Source organism: Carcharhinus amblyrhynchos, chromosome 16, assembly GCF_965287045.1.
Source record: "Carcharhinus amblyrhynchos chromosome 16, sCarAmb.v2.hapA, whole genome shotgun sequence".
In the NCBI taxonomy this organism is placed as follows: domain Eukaryota; kingdom Metazoa; phylum Chordata; class Chondrichthyes; order Carcharhiniformes; family Carcharhinidae; genus Carcharhinus; species Carcharhinus amblyrhynchos.
The window spans coordinates 9836167-9852574 of NC_137339.1; the positions used below are offsets into that span (position 1 = coordinate 9836167).

The 16408-nt window shown below is 43.3% G+C and overlaps 1 protein-coding gene across 4 annotated transcripts in view; it reads right to left on the reverse strand.

Moving 5' to 3' along the window:
- Positions 1-8621: 8621 nt before the first annotated feature.
- ncoa6 (nuclear receptor coactivator 6) overlaps positions 8622-16408 on the reverse strand; it is a 57500-nt gene continuing 49713 nt past the window's right edge. For all 4 annotated transcript variants that reach the window (XM_080204676.1, XM_080204677.1, XM_080204674.1 and 1 more), the window contains 3 exons: positions 14156-14192; positions 12232-12389; positions 8622-9764 (listed from right to left, as the gene is read on the reverse strand). In XM_080204676.1, coding sequence (XP_080060802.1) covers positions 9712-9764; positions 12232-12389; positions 14156-14192 — 248 coding nt within the window. In that variant the 3' untranslated portion in view covers positions 8622-9711. The remainder of the gene's footprint in view (positions 9765-12231; positions 12390-14155; positions 14193-16408) is intronic.

The following is a 16408-nucleotide window of genomic DNA, read 5'->3' on the forward strand; positions in this document are numbered from 1 at the left end:
TTAAAACCTCAACCTCACATCAAAGTTGCACAAACACAGTATTAGAATATAAAAAGGTTGCAATTCTGTGGCGTAAGCACCACCTGCTGGACATTTAACACAATTGCCAGATTCCAATTGTTAGGGTGAAACATGGTACAAAAAGAGTCTTCTTAAATTTTGCAGATGTATTATAGATGATTCTACTGAACAACTATCATGATCAGGCCACTTCTCTTTTGTACTAACACACGGTTCCTTGTTCTAATTACAAAACACGGTGTATAATGGTAGAGTGTGTGTGTGTGTGTGTGTGTGTGTGTGTGTGTGTGTGTGTATGTGTGTGTGTATGCCTGTTACCAGATATAAAATATATTTAAGAATAGTTATACTGCTTGTATTCATCAGTAACTTACCTCTCATTATGTATTAAATTGACTGTGTATGTGCCTTCCACTAGGGGGATGGTGTGAGGGGAGGGGGGGTTTAAATGGTGTGTATGTATATATTTAAAACAAAAGGAGAAATGGGAGACTTGAGTGGTAATAGTAAAGTCCTATGCAAAAAAAACAAAGGCAGCTTGTTTTACTTTTGGTCTTTCAAAACTGTTTTTGATTATTGCAAGTGTGAAATTGTATAATTGGATTGTGGATGGAAATAATGCTTCAAAATGCTGTCTTAGCCAATTGATGATGACTGTGGGATTTCATTATTTTCATAAAATTCACTTTTTCCAAATGTGCCAGCCTGTTGTCTTTTCACTGTTTCGCAAATAGATTGCACAATTCTATAGTTCTGGGTTTATTTTTAGTGGGGGAAGAGAGGGGAGAATGTATTTTTACTTCATTTATTAGTGTCACAAGTAGTCTTGCATTGCAATGTCAGTGAGGTTACTGTGAAAATCCCCTAGGCGCCACACTCGGGTGCCTGTTCAGTTACACTGAGGGGAAAATCCAGCACGGCCAATGCACCTAAACAGCACGTCTCTCGGACTGTGGGAGGAAACCCACACAGACACGGTGAGAATGTGCATAATCCGACGATAATTGAACCTGGGTCACTGTGCTGTGAGGCAGCAGTGCTATCCATTGTGCCACCCAGTGACGAGTTGTTGTCATCTTGAACATTAATAGCCAAGTTTCATGAGTGATCTGGGCAGATTTGAAAATGATACCCGATGAATGGTTCTTGCTGCTGCCATACTGCTCCCCTTGGCTCCCTGTGATGCATTCAGCTCATTGGGCCTGCGCTGTATGTTGCCCAGTGAACATTTTTAAAATACAGCAGCTAGTTCGGGGTGTGTGATAAAGACCTTCTGGGGAGCCGTTCTTGAGGGTTCAAGGCAAAGCATCGAACTGAGACAACCGGAGCTTCTTGAGGCCATATTTAGTTTAAAAATTGTTTTAATAATTTATTTCTGGTAACCCATGGGTACTTTATAAAACAGTTCGCTAGTTTAGATTCAATGACCATAAAGAAGGCTAAGCAGGTTGGCTAGAGCAAATCAGTCAGTGCCAATCACTTACCCCATAGCCCCCTGAGAGTTGGTTGCCCTTCAGCCTATCTGATTTTTCTATTGGTATCATCTGTCATCTCTGCTCCTATGAGGCAGCAAGTTCCAAGTCATTACAATTCACCAGGCAGCAGCCTCTGTCTTTGCTTATACCTTACATGACTACTGTGGCAATCAGAACCCCCTCTGAGTCACAATTTAACCTCTAAAGCTTTGACCACCTGCCTGTCCTTCACTGAGTACACATAGAATCTCTACAGTACAGAAGGAGGCCATCTGACCACAATCCCACCCAGACCCTATCCCCATGCATTTATCCTAGCTAGTCCCCCACAACACCAAGGGGTAATTTAGCATAGCCAATCCATCTAATCTGCACATCTTTAAGTGCTGTTAACCGGACTGTAGGGGGAAAACCGCAGCACCTGGAAGAAACCAACGCAGACACATGGAGAACGTGCAGACTCCAACAAAGAGTGACCCAAGCCAGGAATTGAACCCAAGACCCTGACGCTGTGAGGCAGCAATGCTAATCACTGTTGACCCAATTTGACCTTGTTTGGTGTCTGGCAACAGATTCCACTTGGCTACTCACACTTTTCAACCCTCCACCTTGTCCCACAACCTCCACACAGGCATACTGGGCAATATGATATGGCCTCTTGCTGTGCTATATTATTGTAATTTTCTTTCCCTAGCATTCATCTTGACTCTTGCTGACCATGACAACATCCTCCAATCCCAGTACCACCCACGTTTCCAACCTGAATTCCACAGGAAAAGTGAGCTGTGATTGCCCTTGACATCAAGGCAGCTTTTGGGCACAGCATCAAGTAGCCCTAGTAAAGTTAAAGTCAATGGGAAATGCTCCATTAGTTGGGAATCACATGTGGCACCAAGGAAGATGGTTGTAATTGGTGGCGGCCAATCACCTCAGGCTTTGGAACTAGGACCCTGCCCTGAAAACTCCTACAAGTAAAACCTACAAATAAGTTACTTCTGCATTGACCTTCCCTAAGGAGGGGGGGAATCATTTCGCTGATGATGGGTAGTGTTCACTTGCCTCCAACTCCCCCAGATAATGAAGCAGGCTGTGCTCATACTCACTTGTAGTAAGACCTGGACAACTGGGTTGATAATCTGGCAAAAAAACATTGGCACCACAGAAGGATCAGGAAATTACCATCTCACCTTGAGGGAATCTGACACCTCCCTTGACTTTTTAAAAGTAATACCATCATTGAATCCCCAACCATCAACATCCTGAGAGCTATTACTGACCAGAGACCCAACTGGACCTCAGATCATGTTGCCAGGGGATGAGACTGGGAATTCTGTGGCAAATTAGCAAGCTATTTGTGGAGTACCTGGCCAACCACCTTAAACATTCCCTGCAACTCCACCATATCAATATGTGTTAGGAGGATGCATTTCACTAATCATTAAAGCTTCCAATGGTGTCAAAGGAACCCTGGTGAGTTGCTGCAATGTGCCGTATATTCTATTACGCACTAGCTACTATGTATAGATGGTGGAGCAAGTGACTATTTAAGGTGCCAATCAAGCAGTCTTCCTCTGTCTTGGATGGTTGAGCTTGTCAAATGTTGGAGCATCCAGACAAGTGGAGAGTATCCTGTCACTCCTGATGCGTGACTGGTGGACAAGCTTTGGGGAGCTAGGTGGTGATTCATTTGCTGCAGAATTCCCAGCTTCTAATTTGCTATTGTAGCCACAATATTTATAGAACACAATACACAAGGGCCACCAGGCTCTTCAAGTCTGCCCTGCCATTCAATACGATCGTAACTAACCCAAGCCAACCTCTACTTTTCTGATATTTAGCCATCTCTCCTTGAAATACTGATCGATACAGCCTCCAGCACTCCTTGGGGCAGAGGATTCTAGAGATTCACCACCTTCCCTGAGAAGAAATTTCTACGCAGCTCAGTTTTAAATATTTGGCCCGTTATCTTGTCACTATGTCTCCTTGTTCAAGACTCTCCCACTAGTGAAAACATCTCACCATCTACCCTGGAAAGCCCCCTCAGGATCTAATGTTTGAATTAAGGTCACCCTTCACTCCTCTAAACTCCAAGGAATTATAGACCCAAAGTATTTAGTCTCACTTGATAAGCTAACCATTTCATCCCATGAATTTGCCCGCTGAATTACCTTTGGACCACCTTCAATGTTGCTATGTCCTTTTTTTAGGTAAAGGGATCAAAACCGTACACTGTATTCCAGGTGAGGCCTCATCAACAGCCTGTAAAGCTGAAACAAAAACCTCCATATTTTTAAACTCATGCCCCTTTTCAATAAAGACCAAAATGACATTTTTCTTTTGAACTATTTATTGGACCTGCCTGCTAGCTTTTGTGCTTCATGTATGAGAGCATCTATCTTCGTAGCATCAGCAAATTTGGTAACCTTACATTCTGTTCTTTCCTCCAAGTCATTAACGTAAATAATGAACAATTGTGGACCAAGAACTGTTCTTGAGGGAGTGCAGCAAAGGTTTACCAGGCTGATTCCAGGAATGGTAGGACTGATGTATGAGGACAGATTGACGAGATTAGGATTATTTTCATTGGAGTTCAGATGAATGAGCAGGGTTCTCATTGAGACTTATAAAATTCTAATAGGATTGGACAGGGTAGATGCAGGGAGGATGTTCTCAATGGGGCCAGGGGGAGAGTCCAAAACCAGGGGTCACAGTCTGAGGATACAGGATAAACCATTTAGGACGCAGATGAGGAGACATTTCTTCACCCAACGAGTGGTGAGCCTATGGAATTCATTACCACAGGAAGTAGTTGATGCTAAAACATTGAATATATTCAAGAGGCAGCTAGATGTAGCACTTGGGGTGAATGGGATTAAAGATTATGGGGAGAAAGCAGGATTAGGCTATTGAGTTGGACGATCAGCCATGATCGTGATGAATGGTGGAGCAGGCTCCAAAGGGTCAAATGGTCTCCTCCTGCTCCTGTCTTCTATGTTTCTATGATCCCTGCAGTACTCCACTAGTTACATCTTTCCACTCTGAAAAGGGCCTGTTTATTCCAACTCTGTTTTCTACGTGACAGCCAGTTTCAATCCATGCAAACACACTTCCTCCAGTTCCATGGGCTATTACTTTATGCACCAGCCTCGTATGGCATCTTGTCAAGTGCCTTTTGAAAACAGATAGCATCTACATGTTCCCCTCTATCTACTCTCCCTATTACATCCTCAAGAATTTGCACAAATTTGTCAAACATGACTTATCTTCATGTTGGCTAGGTTTGATTATATTCAGATTTCCTAAATGATTAGCTATTTAATTACTGACTCCAGCAGCTTGCCAATAACAGATGTTAAACTGGGCTATAGTTGCCTATCTTCTGCATTTCTCCCTTTTTGCTGTTCTTCATACATCTGATACCTTCCTGGAATTTAGCGAGTTACGAAAAATTTCAATTAACTGGTCCACTATCTCTACAGCCACTGCCATTAAAATCTTGGCATGCAGTTCATCGGGTCCTGGCAACTTGTCTGCCTTTAGCCCCTTAAGTTTCTCTATTACTTGTGATTGGGATTGCTTTGCAAGTTCCACCTTGTTCTTTGAAATTGGCCCGCCTGATATCTTGGGGATATTTGCAATGTCTTACCTGGAGAAGATTGATGCAAAAAAATTTTTTTAAAAATGGAAAAAAAATCGCATATCGACAATACTTTGTTGGCTGTTATCGATTCACCTGCCTTCTTCAGTAGACTTCTTGAGCAGCCACATTGTGGGTGTCTATTGTCTACTCCCAAGCTTGCCTTCCTTCCCCTGCTATTCATGATTTTAACCCAAACCGATTCTACATCACTGTCCATGGCCTTTATATCACACCTCAGCACTGCTCTGAAATCTTCCTTAATTAACAACACTACCTCACCTCCTCTCCCTTTTGGCCTGTTCTTTTGGAATACTGTATACTCTGGAATGTTAAACACCCAGTCCTGGTCACCTTACAACCACAATTCTGTAATAGCTAATACATCATATTCATATATTGCAATCTGTGCTATCAACTCACATATCTTGGTGCAAATGTTTTGTGCGTTCAGGAAATGAACATTCAGCTTTGATTTTTCTTTTACAGTGGCTAACAACTCTTGATGTGCTCTGTGTTGCATACTTTAGTTTATGGTTCCTGTCCCAGCCTGTCACACTATGGGCCTGATTTTACCCTCAAGTATTGCCCATTTTGGGGCATGAAAACTTGGTAAAGTCAGGCGTGAGGCAAGTAGCATGATCTGTGCCTGCCTCCGCACCGGTTCCCCCTTTACCAAGGTCTGAAAATGGTCGCAATTGGGACTGCACCCAAAATGGGCACGACAGCCACTTAAATATATTTGCATGCATTTAAATTGACTTAACGGGCTGCACACCCAACCTTTCCGGCACTTCCACTTTTACCATTATGTTCCCCCATCCAGAATCAGCGCAAAACAGACATGGTCCATAGAAGTCCAATTCAGGTGCTCCAGTTAGTGAGGAGCTAGGTGCTTAGCATCCAATGGCTCTCTGCTCGAGATCAGTGAAGGTGGTGGCGGCGGCAGGGGGGGAAGGAAGAGGGACCCATGATTGGTCTGGGTGGTGATATGGGGATGAGTAATGGGGGGGGGGGGGGGGGTGGTTGGTGCGATGTCTGTGGGGGCCAGGGGGAGGCATTATCCAGCCCAGGAGAGATGGGGCAGGAGAGCAGTATTCTATCTTTTTTTCTGCACATGCATAGTTGTAGGCACCAGAGCTTCAGGGTTTTGGGTGTGTTAAGCCCCACCCAAAGGTTTCTGCAGTGCGATTCAGAATCGCTGATCTTTTTGCAGGTAGACTGCGTATGTGGGTGCCTAAGCACAGGTCTAAAAACCGGATCCTAAGTGCACCAAGCACTTAGAATAAAAATGGTAAAGTAGGGTCCTATCACAATCAAGTTCCCCTCACTATCCTGTGCCACCGCTTCCTCATATACCCCTGATTTTTTAAACCTCCCCATTCCTAGTTAGGGCTCTTGTATGAATCATTGGTGTAGTATAATGTTCATATGATCTGTCTGTATCTGTAGTTTTTTGTTGATTCAGGCCAATCACTAACCCACACTCCTACCTTTAACTCTGACTTCCCAATTTTCCAGGCAACTGAACCCTCACCTCCACTCTTGAGCTTAAAGCCCTCTCTACTGATGCACTTATAGGGCTGATGCAGTTAAGTTTCTGGTTGTTAGTAATACCCAAGATGTTGATAGTGGAATATTTAGCAATGCTAATGCACTAAATGTCAAGTGGAGATGGTTAAGATACTTTCCCATTGGAGATGGTCATTATCTGATGCTTGTGTTGTATAAATGTTCCCTGCTACTTATTAGTCCAAGCCAGAGTGATGTCCAGATCTTGCTGCAAATGGGCACAGGCTGCTTCAGTATCTGGGAGTCGTGAATGGTACTGAACATTGTTCAATCTTTTGCAAAATATCCTGACTTACCTGACCTCATGACGGAAGGAAGGTCGTTGATGAAGCAGCTGAAGACGGCTGAGCCTAGGATACTACCCCAAGTTTATTTATTACTGTCACAAGTAGACTTGCGGCGACACTGCAATGGAGTTACTGTGGAAATCCCCTAGTTGCCACACTCTGGCACCTATTTGGGTTCAATGAGGGAGAATTTAGTATGGCCAACGCACCTAACCAGCACGTTTTTCGGATTGTGGGAGGAAACCGGAACACCCAAAGGAAACCCAGGCAGACACGGGGAGCATGTGCAGATTCCGCACAGTGACCCAAGCCGGTAATTGAACTCAGGTCCCTGGCGCCGTGAGACAGCAGTGCTAACAACTGTGCCTGAAAGAACTCCTGCAGCACTATCAATAACAGGTCTACAAACAAGGATTTCAAATGTTTGCATAGAAATTGGTTTAATAATTCACGCTGCTTGGGAAATAGTGCACCAGCTCAGATGTTTACTTCCTCTTTCTCAAAAAAACAGCTTCATAAATCCACTGAGTTACAACTCTGAAAGGGGGAAAAGCAACCATTATAGAAACTGCTTTGTTCCTTAGCCTGGGTGTTAGAGCTTATTTGCAGCATTCTGCCAATAGGAGAAAATTATTTCGCAAGAACAAAATTAAAGATGATGACCTGTTTTCTAATGATATCCAACCACCACCGACACCCCCAATCCCCCTACCCCAAATCCTCACCTTTTGACCTCCTCGCACCTTAAAATAGGTTTCCAAAATTTCAAGCTAGCTAAGTGAGTGGCAACACTAATTTCATCTGGTTTAGAATCATAGAGCCCCGACAGTGCAGATCCATTGAGCCTGCACTGACTACAATCCCACCTGGGCCATATTTCCAAAACCCATGTATTTAAAAAATCTCAGCACATCTGGCAGCATCTGTCAAGAGAGAAAACAGCTGGCGTTTTGAGTCCAGATGACCCTTTGTCAAAAGGGCTTTGACAAAGGGTTTTCTAGACTCAAAACATCAGCTCTTTTCTCTCCTTAAAGATGCTGCCAGACCTGCTGAGATTTTCCAGCATTTTCTCTTTTGGTTTCAGATTCCAGCATCTGCAGTAATTTGCTTTTACCCACGTATTTACCCTGCTAATCCCCTTGTCACTAAGGGGCAATTTAACAGGGTCAATCAAGTTAACCCACACGTCTTTGGAGTCTGGGTGGAAACCGAAGCACCCGGGGGAAACCCATGCAGACACAGGGAGAATGTGCAAACTCTACTCAGACAGTGACCAGAGGCCGGGTTCCTGGCACTGTGAGGCAGCAGTGCTAACCACTGTGCTGCACTTCAGTCAAGGCCATTGGTGAACTCAAACAGATGAAAGGGTCAGTAGAGGCTAAGTAGAGACTTGTGACACCTGCTGGGCTAGGGAGGAGCAGTACTAAACGTCTGGGGAGAGTTGTATCACAATTCACAAACCAACTTTCCTGCTGGAGGACAACTGTACAGACGCTACTGAGAGTAGAATATAAAAACTGCACGAGCTGGAAGATCACAAGAAATTGCATTCAAATACACCTGACATTCATAAACCCAAATAGACGCAGGTCGTTAAAGTGTTCAATAAACAGCTGTCACCAGAGGTGCAAATTCTTCATAATTTGTATTTCTACATTTAATTTTATTCCAATACACAAATGGGTTAAACTGTACACAGCTAACAAAACCTTGAGTAGCGTGGCTGAGTGTTAATATTGTATTGTACTGGCTGAGGGGAGTCTGAATGATATTACTTGCTGCAATACCTAACAGCCACTAGTCCAATCGCCACCTTAATTCATTTCAATCGCTGTCTGGAGCTTAGCATTACACCATAGGCAGTTCTGGATGGCTGGCAGACTTTGCAGGGATGATCAATCATGTTCATTCTTTCCACACTCTCAAAACTAAATTGCTATATTACTACTACAATCGCTCTGTCCGTGACACAGAGGCATCAGGATCTGGATTGGTTCTTAAATTCCACTGCGCAGTTAAGCCGAGCTCTTCCTCAAATGAAAAACGGAATTGGCCGGAAATAGTCAGGTGAGATTTGTGGAGGGAGAAGCAGTTTACACTTCACACTAGTGACAGCTCGAGTTACTGCCAGCATTTTCTGATTTTGTCTCAGATTTTCTGCATCTACAGTATTTGTGTACCTTCCCTGCTTTCCCAGAATAGATACAAATGAACTGCCCAGTGTGACTAGGGCGGGAAATCAAGTGTGCGAGCGTGTGATTGAAGTAAAGTAACTCTTGTGGACCAACTGGAAAGGGATACTGCTTTGGACTCAACTATCCAGTGGAGATGGGCTTTATTGTACCCTGGTACAAATATTCACATACAGTACTTAAGACTTAAACACTCACTTCAACAGTCAGTAAATACCACATTAAAAACAACATACTACGTTCTAACAAGGTTTTTGACAGTGACAAGAATCTGGCAATTTACTTTAGCTTTGCAATGGAAATTACCAGTACATTTACATTCAGGGAGGGTTTTTACTGGCTGCACGACAGGTTTTTACCTTGTTAAACAGTTTCAGGATTTAAAGAGTTTTTTTTTTAAAGTCACATTTCAGTGGGACAAATATTAAAACAGTCTTCTATACACAAGTTCATGCTAGAAAAGTAGCTTGGAAAAAATATTTAAATTCACAAACATTTACACTTCACACGTTTACAATGGAGAGATTTCATTTGGATTTCCTTCGTTTTGTTTGTGTAGGGCTGGTGCCTGTACTGGTATCTAGGAGAAAGAGGATGGAGAGAAAATAAGCCCGTGTTTCCTTGTTTAAAAAAAGAGCAGATATTCATAGATTGTTCAATTATGATACAAAAGGTACATCTGAGCTACTGTCCACAAAAAAAATTAGATCCAATACTCAGAATCCCTACACTGCAGAAGGTGGTCATTCGGCCCATCGAGTCTGCACCGCCAACAATCCCACCCAGGCTACAACCCCATAACCCCACACATTTAACCTGTTAATCCCCCTGACACAAAAGGGCCATAATAGCATGGTCAATCAACCTAACCCGCACATCTTTGAACTGTGGGAGGAAACTGGAGCATTTGGAGCAATGGTTAGCACTGCTGCCTCACAGTGCCAGGGACCCGGGTTCAATTCCCAGCTCGGGTCAGTTGTATGTGGAGTTTGCACATTCTTCCCATGTCTGTGTGGGTTTCCTCTGGATGCTCTGTTTTCCTCCCACAGTCCAAAGATGTGCAGGTTAGGTGGATTGGCCATGCTAAATTGCCCCTTAGTGTCAGGGGACTAGTTTAGGTTAAATGCATGGGATTATATGGATAGGGGCCTGGGTGGAATTGCGGTCGCTGCAGACTCAATGGGCGGAATGTCCTCTTTCTGCACTGCAGGGATTCTATGATTCTAATTCACTTGGAGAAAACTCATGCAGACAGAGAGAATGTGCAAACGCCATACAGTCACCCAAGGGTGCATTTACATTACTGTGAGAGCAGCCCCCTCCCCATAACAAGTATGAGACATTGAAATCTTTTACAGCATTTTGCATGATGAACTGTGAATATTGCAATAACTGGCCTCTCCCCTTGGGCCAAAGATGATGATTTACCTAAAGAGAGGACCGATATAACCAGGGTTCACAGCCATCATGATCTGCTGCCTATGGCCATACTAGGCTGAAAATGCCTAATCTCATCTTCGAACACAGATGTTGGAGTTGCGTTTGGCTGGAATGCCCCCATGGGTCGAAGTGCCTGCCAATACTATACTCAGGTTTGCACATAAGAAATGGATTCTTGGCCAAAGTGCCACAGAAACAGAGTTTTTCTTTCATTCATGGGATGTGGGAACGTTAGCTAGACCAGCACCTATATATGCAAGCCATATGTGGGTACACCCACAATGCTGGTAGGGAGGAGTTTCAGAATTTTGATCTGGTGATAGTGAAGAAACTGCAAAATATTTCCAAGTCAAGATGACCTGTGGCTTGCAGGGAGAACTTCCAGGTGGTGGTGTTCGCATGTATCTGCTGCCGGACTCGACCCCAGCTCCCAACTCGACTTTGGTCTCTTGGGCCTCAACTCGACCTCCCTGGGCTTTGGGTCAGATGTATCTGTCTCCTTAGGTCCAGCCTCACCATTGCTTCTTTTCCCTTGGCCTGGCAGCACTCAGCACGCTCACCAATGCACTGTTTGCTGCTCTTCCAATCAGAGTTTCTCTCCCTCATTTGCTGCTGATTAGCATTCTCGTAAACCTGTCAGAAGCAAAGGTGGGGGAGAACTGGCCCGTGATTGGAACAGCAGCGCCAATAAGAATCTCTCTTAAAACTCACGTTTTTAGTTGGAATTTTGGAAACTGGTGATGGGGCCAATATAGAGGGGGTCCCCATGTTGCATCCTGCCCATGAGCTGTACTTTAGACAAGTCTTTTCTAGGTGGTATGGGGAAGGTAGGAAAATGGGGATGAGAAGGATATCAGCCGTGATTGAATGAAGGAGCAGACTTAATGGGCCGATTAGCTTAATTCTTCTCCTATATCTTATGAACTTACGGTAGAGGTTGTGGGTTTGGCAAGTGCTGTCTAAGGAGTCTTGGTGAGTTCCTGCAGTGCACCTTGTAGGTGGTACACGTGGCTATTGTATGTTGACAGTGGAGGGGTGGACGCTTGTGGAGAGGGTGCACATCAACCGGGCCGTTTTGTCCTGGATGGCGCTGACTTTCATGTTGTTGGTGCTGCACTCATTCAGAATGAGTTTCAGTTACAGGAAAACTCAAGTGGATAAAGCTAGACTCTTTCTTAAGCGTTACAAATTCGAGCACAGATATCTTATTTTTGTGCAGCTCAAAGAGATCATTTTTCTTTTATTTGTGGTAAGACAGTTTTGAGAAATTAAAAAAAACCATAACGGTGACTAATGAAATATCAGTGCTATGGGCAGGGGGGGTAATGAAATATCAGTGCTATGGGGGGGCCGTCAGCAGGACCAACAGACCCTGTCAGCATGAATGGCCAGAAAATTCCTGCAAATGGGCTAAGGGCTCTCAGTCCCTTTAACTACATACTCATCAGGAGAGCTCAAGACAGATTAACAAATATACTTCTAAGTCAGAAAGAAAAACTGTTCAAAGAAAACTGAACCCACTTTTCACCCTCATTTTAGGGAATGAAGTCAGTGCAGTCACTTAGTAAACTATGATGAACTTGGGACTATTAGAACATGTGCATTACCTTTTGCTGCCCCTGTTGAAGAGCCTGGTCGTGAAGGCCTTTTCCGCTGTCCATTTTCAGAAGACTCCTGGAGGGATGAAGGCTCCTCACTCTCTTTTTCACTCTTTAGATTTCTTCTGCTTGGGCTTTTTGATTTTTCTAGATTGTTCTTTGCTTCACTGCCATCAAAAAGTAAGTGAGAATTATTTCCTCCTTTTATTAAAAAAGATCCACTTAATAGAATACAGAGACAATTAACACAAAAGAAAATACAATTTGAAGGTTTGTTTTTGGATTCCACAAATCACCAGAAAAAAAATGCTAGTCCAGAACAGTACATCTATTACCTGAATCTACAGCTGCTTCCCATGCTGGTCATAAAAGCAGTCAGTTAACTCTGCAATCAATACTGATTTTACATCAGTACTTTGGCCAATATTTGCTGAATAAACAAAACTGGTAACTATTAGCACAATGTTAAAATAATAGATAGGACATGGTTCCTTTTTATAGAATCTTAGAATCCCTACAGTGCAAAAGGAGGCCATTGAGTCTGCACCAACAATCCTACCCAGGCCCTATCCCCATAACCCCATGTGTTTACCCTGCTAAGGAGCAATTTAGCATCCTAACCTGCACATTTTTGGACTCTGGGAGGAAACCAGAGCACCCAGAAGAAACCCACGCAGAAGTGGAAAGAATGTACAAACTCTACGTAGCCAGTGATCCGGAGGCTGGAATTGAACCCTAATCCCTGGTGCTGTGAAGCAGCAGTGCTAACAACTGTGCCACCCTTTTCTGAGGATATACAACAGAGAATTTCATCTCATGATCATTACACTCTACAGAAAAGGTGCCATTTGAGCTCAGGCCAGGCACCTCAATACTAGAACAGTGTCTACTTTTCTCTAGCTCTCCATTCTTTGGGCTGAGGAAGTAAAACCATTTAATCTAAAAATGGTGACAAGAACTTCAGATCCAAAGCCAAACTCTGAAGGTTGATATGGATAATCAGAACTTCCTCAGCCAGTGTTTCTTTCTTCTTATAGTCACAATTGCATTTATCATTAAGACTTGAATATTTCAATTTGCACAATAAAAGTAAACAAAAAACAATCCAACACTGTTACAATTTGCATTTTGGTAAGTTCTCCGTCCCTGTTGGGCCTATTCCACCACAAACATCATCAAATCCATGATATGTTTTAAATACATGGGTCTTTGGACTTTAGTTCTTTTTTAGTTTATTTGTTATGTCAAAGGAGGCATATATCAACACTGCAATGAAGCTACTGTGAAACGCCCTGGTCACCACAATTCAACACCTGTTTGGTTACACTGAGGGACAATTCAGCACAGCTAATACACCTAACCTGCACATCTTTGGACTGTGGGAGGAAACCAGAGCACCTGTAGGAAACCCACACAGACACAGGGAAAATGTGCAGACTCCGCAGACAGTGACCCAAGCTGGGAATTGAACCCAGGTCCCTGACGCTGTGAGGCAGCAATGCTAACCACTATGCCACCGTGCCAACCTCACTTTCAAAAAGACACCAGCCAAACAGATTAAAAACGCTTCAAACGTGAATAAAATATACGTGCTGTCAAACCAAGTTGGTACGCCAATACAATACTGCAAATGTGGCAATGAATCATTCATATCTGAGGGCCCTCCCACAGGCTTCACCCATCCAGCAATGCTGATTCAATGGTATTTGCAGAAACATGGAAGCCAGCTGTCTCTGGGACAAAACTTAATTCATCTGCACCCAAAGTCGGCGCTTGTAATTCATGAGGAAGATGTTAACAGTGCCTGTCTAGCCGAAAGCTTCTCTGTCACCATGCTAAAGAAAATTGCAAAATGCAAATAAATCAATGCTGTTGGTATCTCTGCCTTTGTACATTTTGTTTAAGTTGATTAATACTATCGGTATAGACATACCTCTGACCCGTTTCGTTTCCAACATTTAAGTCTTCTCCTGCATTAAAAAAAACCCACAAATTGATTAATGAAAGCAAGGCATTTTCACTGAAGGAGACATTTACAGCTGCAGACTAATTGCACTGCCCACGGGAGAGCGAGAAAAGAGGGAGAGAGAAAAAGAGAAAGAACAAAAATGTGCATTTCACTCGCTGCACTAAATCACTTTACAGCTAATTAAATACTTGTAGAGTGTAGTCACTGTTGTACGGTGGCAAAAACTACAGGGTCCCATAAACAGCAATGAGATAAGTGACCAAATCCTCTGCTTTAATAATATTGATTTTGAAGGATAAATGTTGGCCAACAGATCAGGAAAATTTCTTCAAACTAGTGCCACAAAATTTATCACATTTAAATTAATCTCATTTGAAAGGCCGCACTTTGACAGTGAAATTATCCCATAGGGCTCAGTAGTTCAGGGGTTTGAGCACTGGTCTTGTCAACCCGAGGTGTAAAGTCACTTGGGTCTGCTCATATTCAGCTTAGGTTCAAGTCCAGAAGGCTGTGCCGCCTGCCTGGTGTCAGGGTTCAGGGCATTTTTCTGACCAAACGTTCTGTTCATAGATTTCATAGGAGAAGGAAAGGACAGGGTGCAGAATATAGTGCTGCAGTCACAGATAGGGTAAAGAAAAAAAAAATCAGCTTAATATATGGCAAGTCAATTCCAAAGTCTGATGGCAGCAGGCAAGAAGCTGTTCTCGAGTTGGTTGCAGACGCTTGTATCTTTTTCCCGACTGTATAAAGTGGAAGAGTGTATGCGTCCAGAGTGCGTGGGGTCCTTGATTATGCTGGCTGTGCATAATCTGAAGACTGGAGCAGGATGCGTAGACAGAGTCAATGGATGGAGGCTGGTTTCCGTGATGGATTGGGCCACATTCACAAACATTTGTAGTTTCTTGTGGTCATGAGCACAACCCATACTAAGCTGTGATACATTGGGAAATGATGCTTTCTATAGTGCATCTGTAAAAATGGAGAGTCATAGTGGAAATTTCTTTATCCTCTTCAGGAAACAGAGGCATTGGTGGGCTATCCTAACTATAGTGTCAACTTGGAGGCACCAGGACAGGTTGTTGGTGACTTGGACACCATGACACTTGAAGCTCTCCACCATTTCTATATCAATGCTGAAGTGGAAAGGGGCATGTTCTCCACTATGCTTCCTGAAGTTGGTGACTAACTCCTACGTTTCACTGACATTGAGGGAGAGATTATTGACACCGCACCATTTCACCAGATTCTCTCTTTCTTGTGCTCCGTCTCTTCAATGTTTGAGACCTGATTCAGTAAGATGGTGTCATCAGCAAACTTAAAAATGGAGTTGGAGCAGAATTTTACCACACAATCATAAGTGCATAAGGGGTACAGTAAGGAGCTGAGGACACAGCCTTGCAAGGCACCGAAATGTAGAAGTAGATGAGGAGTTTTTTCTTAATCTCAGATTGTGAATCTTTGGAGTTCTTTTCCCCCCCAGAGTGGAGGGGGCAGGGTCAAGGCAGAGGTAGATAGATTCTTGAGGGATTCAAACATTATTAGGGGTTGGCGGAGTGTGGAGTTGAGGCCACAATCAGTTCAGCCATGATAATATTGAATGGTACAGCAGGTTTGAGGGACCTGATGGTCTACTCCCACTCCTAATTTCTATTTTTGTATGTGCTACATGGATGTGTCAGCATAAGCTACATACTGAAAGCTCTGGGGTAAGGCTGGAAACCAGAAGACTGAGGTTACAGTGCCATCTTGGTGGTCAAAGCCAACATCCATTACACAATAACAAGAGACAGTAAAGGAGCAAATTCCTCAAGAACTGACAGCTGGAGCAGGACATTTTCGTCACTGCCACTGGACTTTATGCAAAATTGCTTTACTGGGACATGTTACATACCACAAAAACTCATGATTTATTTGTGGGATTATGTACCAAATGAAATTGTTTGCTTAAAATATAACTCTTGCCTTTGTAACTGCAATTGGTTTGCTTTCGTGTGCACACATTACTAATAAAACAATTCCAGTGCAGTTCAATATTGAACATGCATGTTGCTAAAATTGCTCTCAATTCAGAACAGCTGGTTGCACTGACTAAACAGGTCAAATTCCATTTTTATTACATGGGATTGTAGGGGCATTTTGTGATGGTTTTTGGTGTCCCATTCCACAATATAACTTCTCGTGAATATATAACGCAGGCCCTGTTTATAAGGTTTCCAA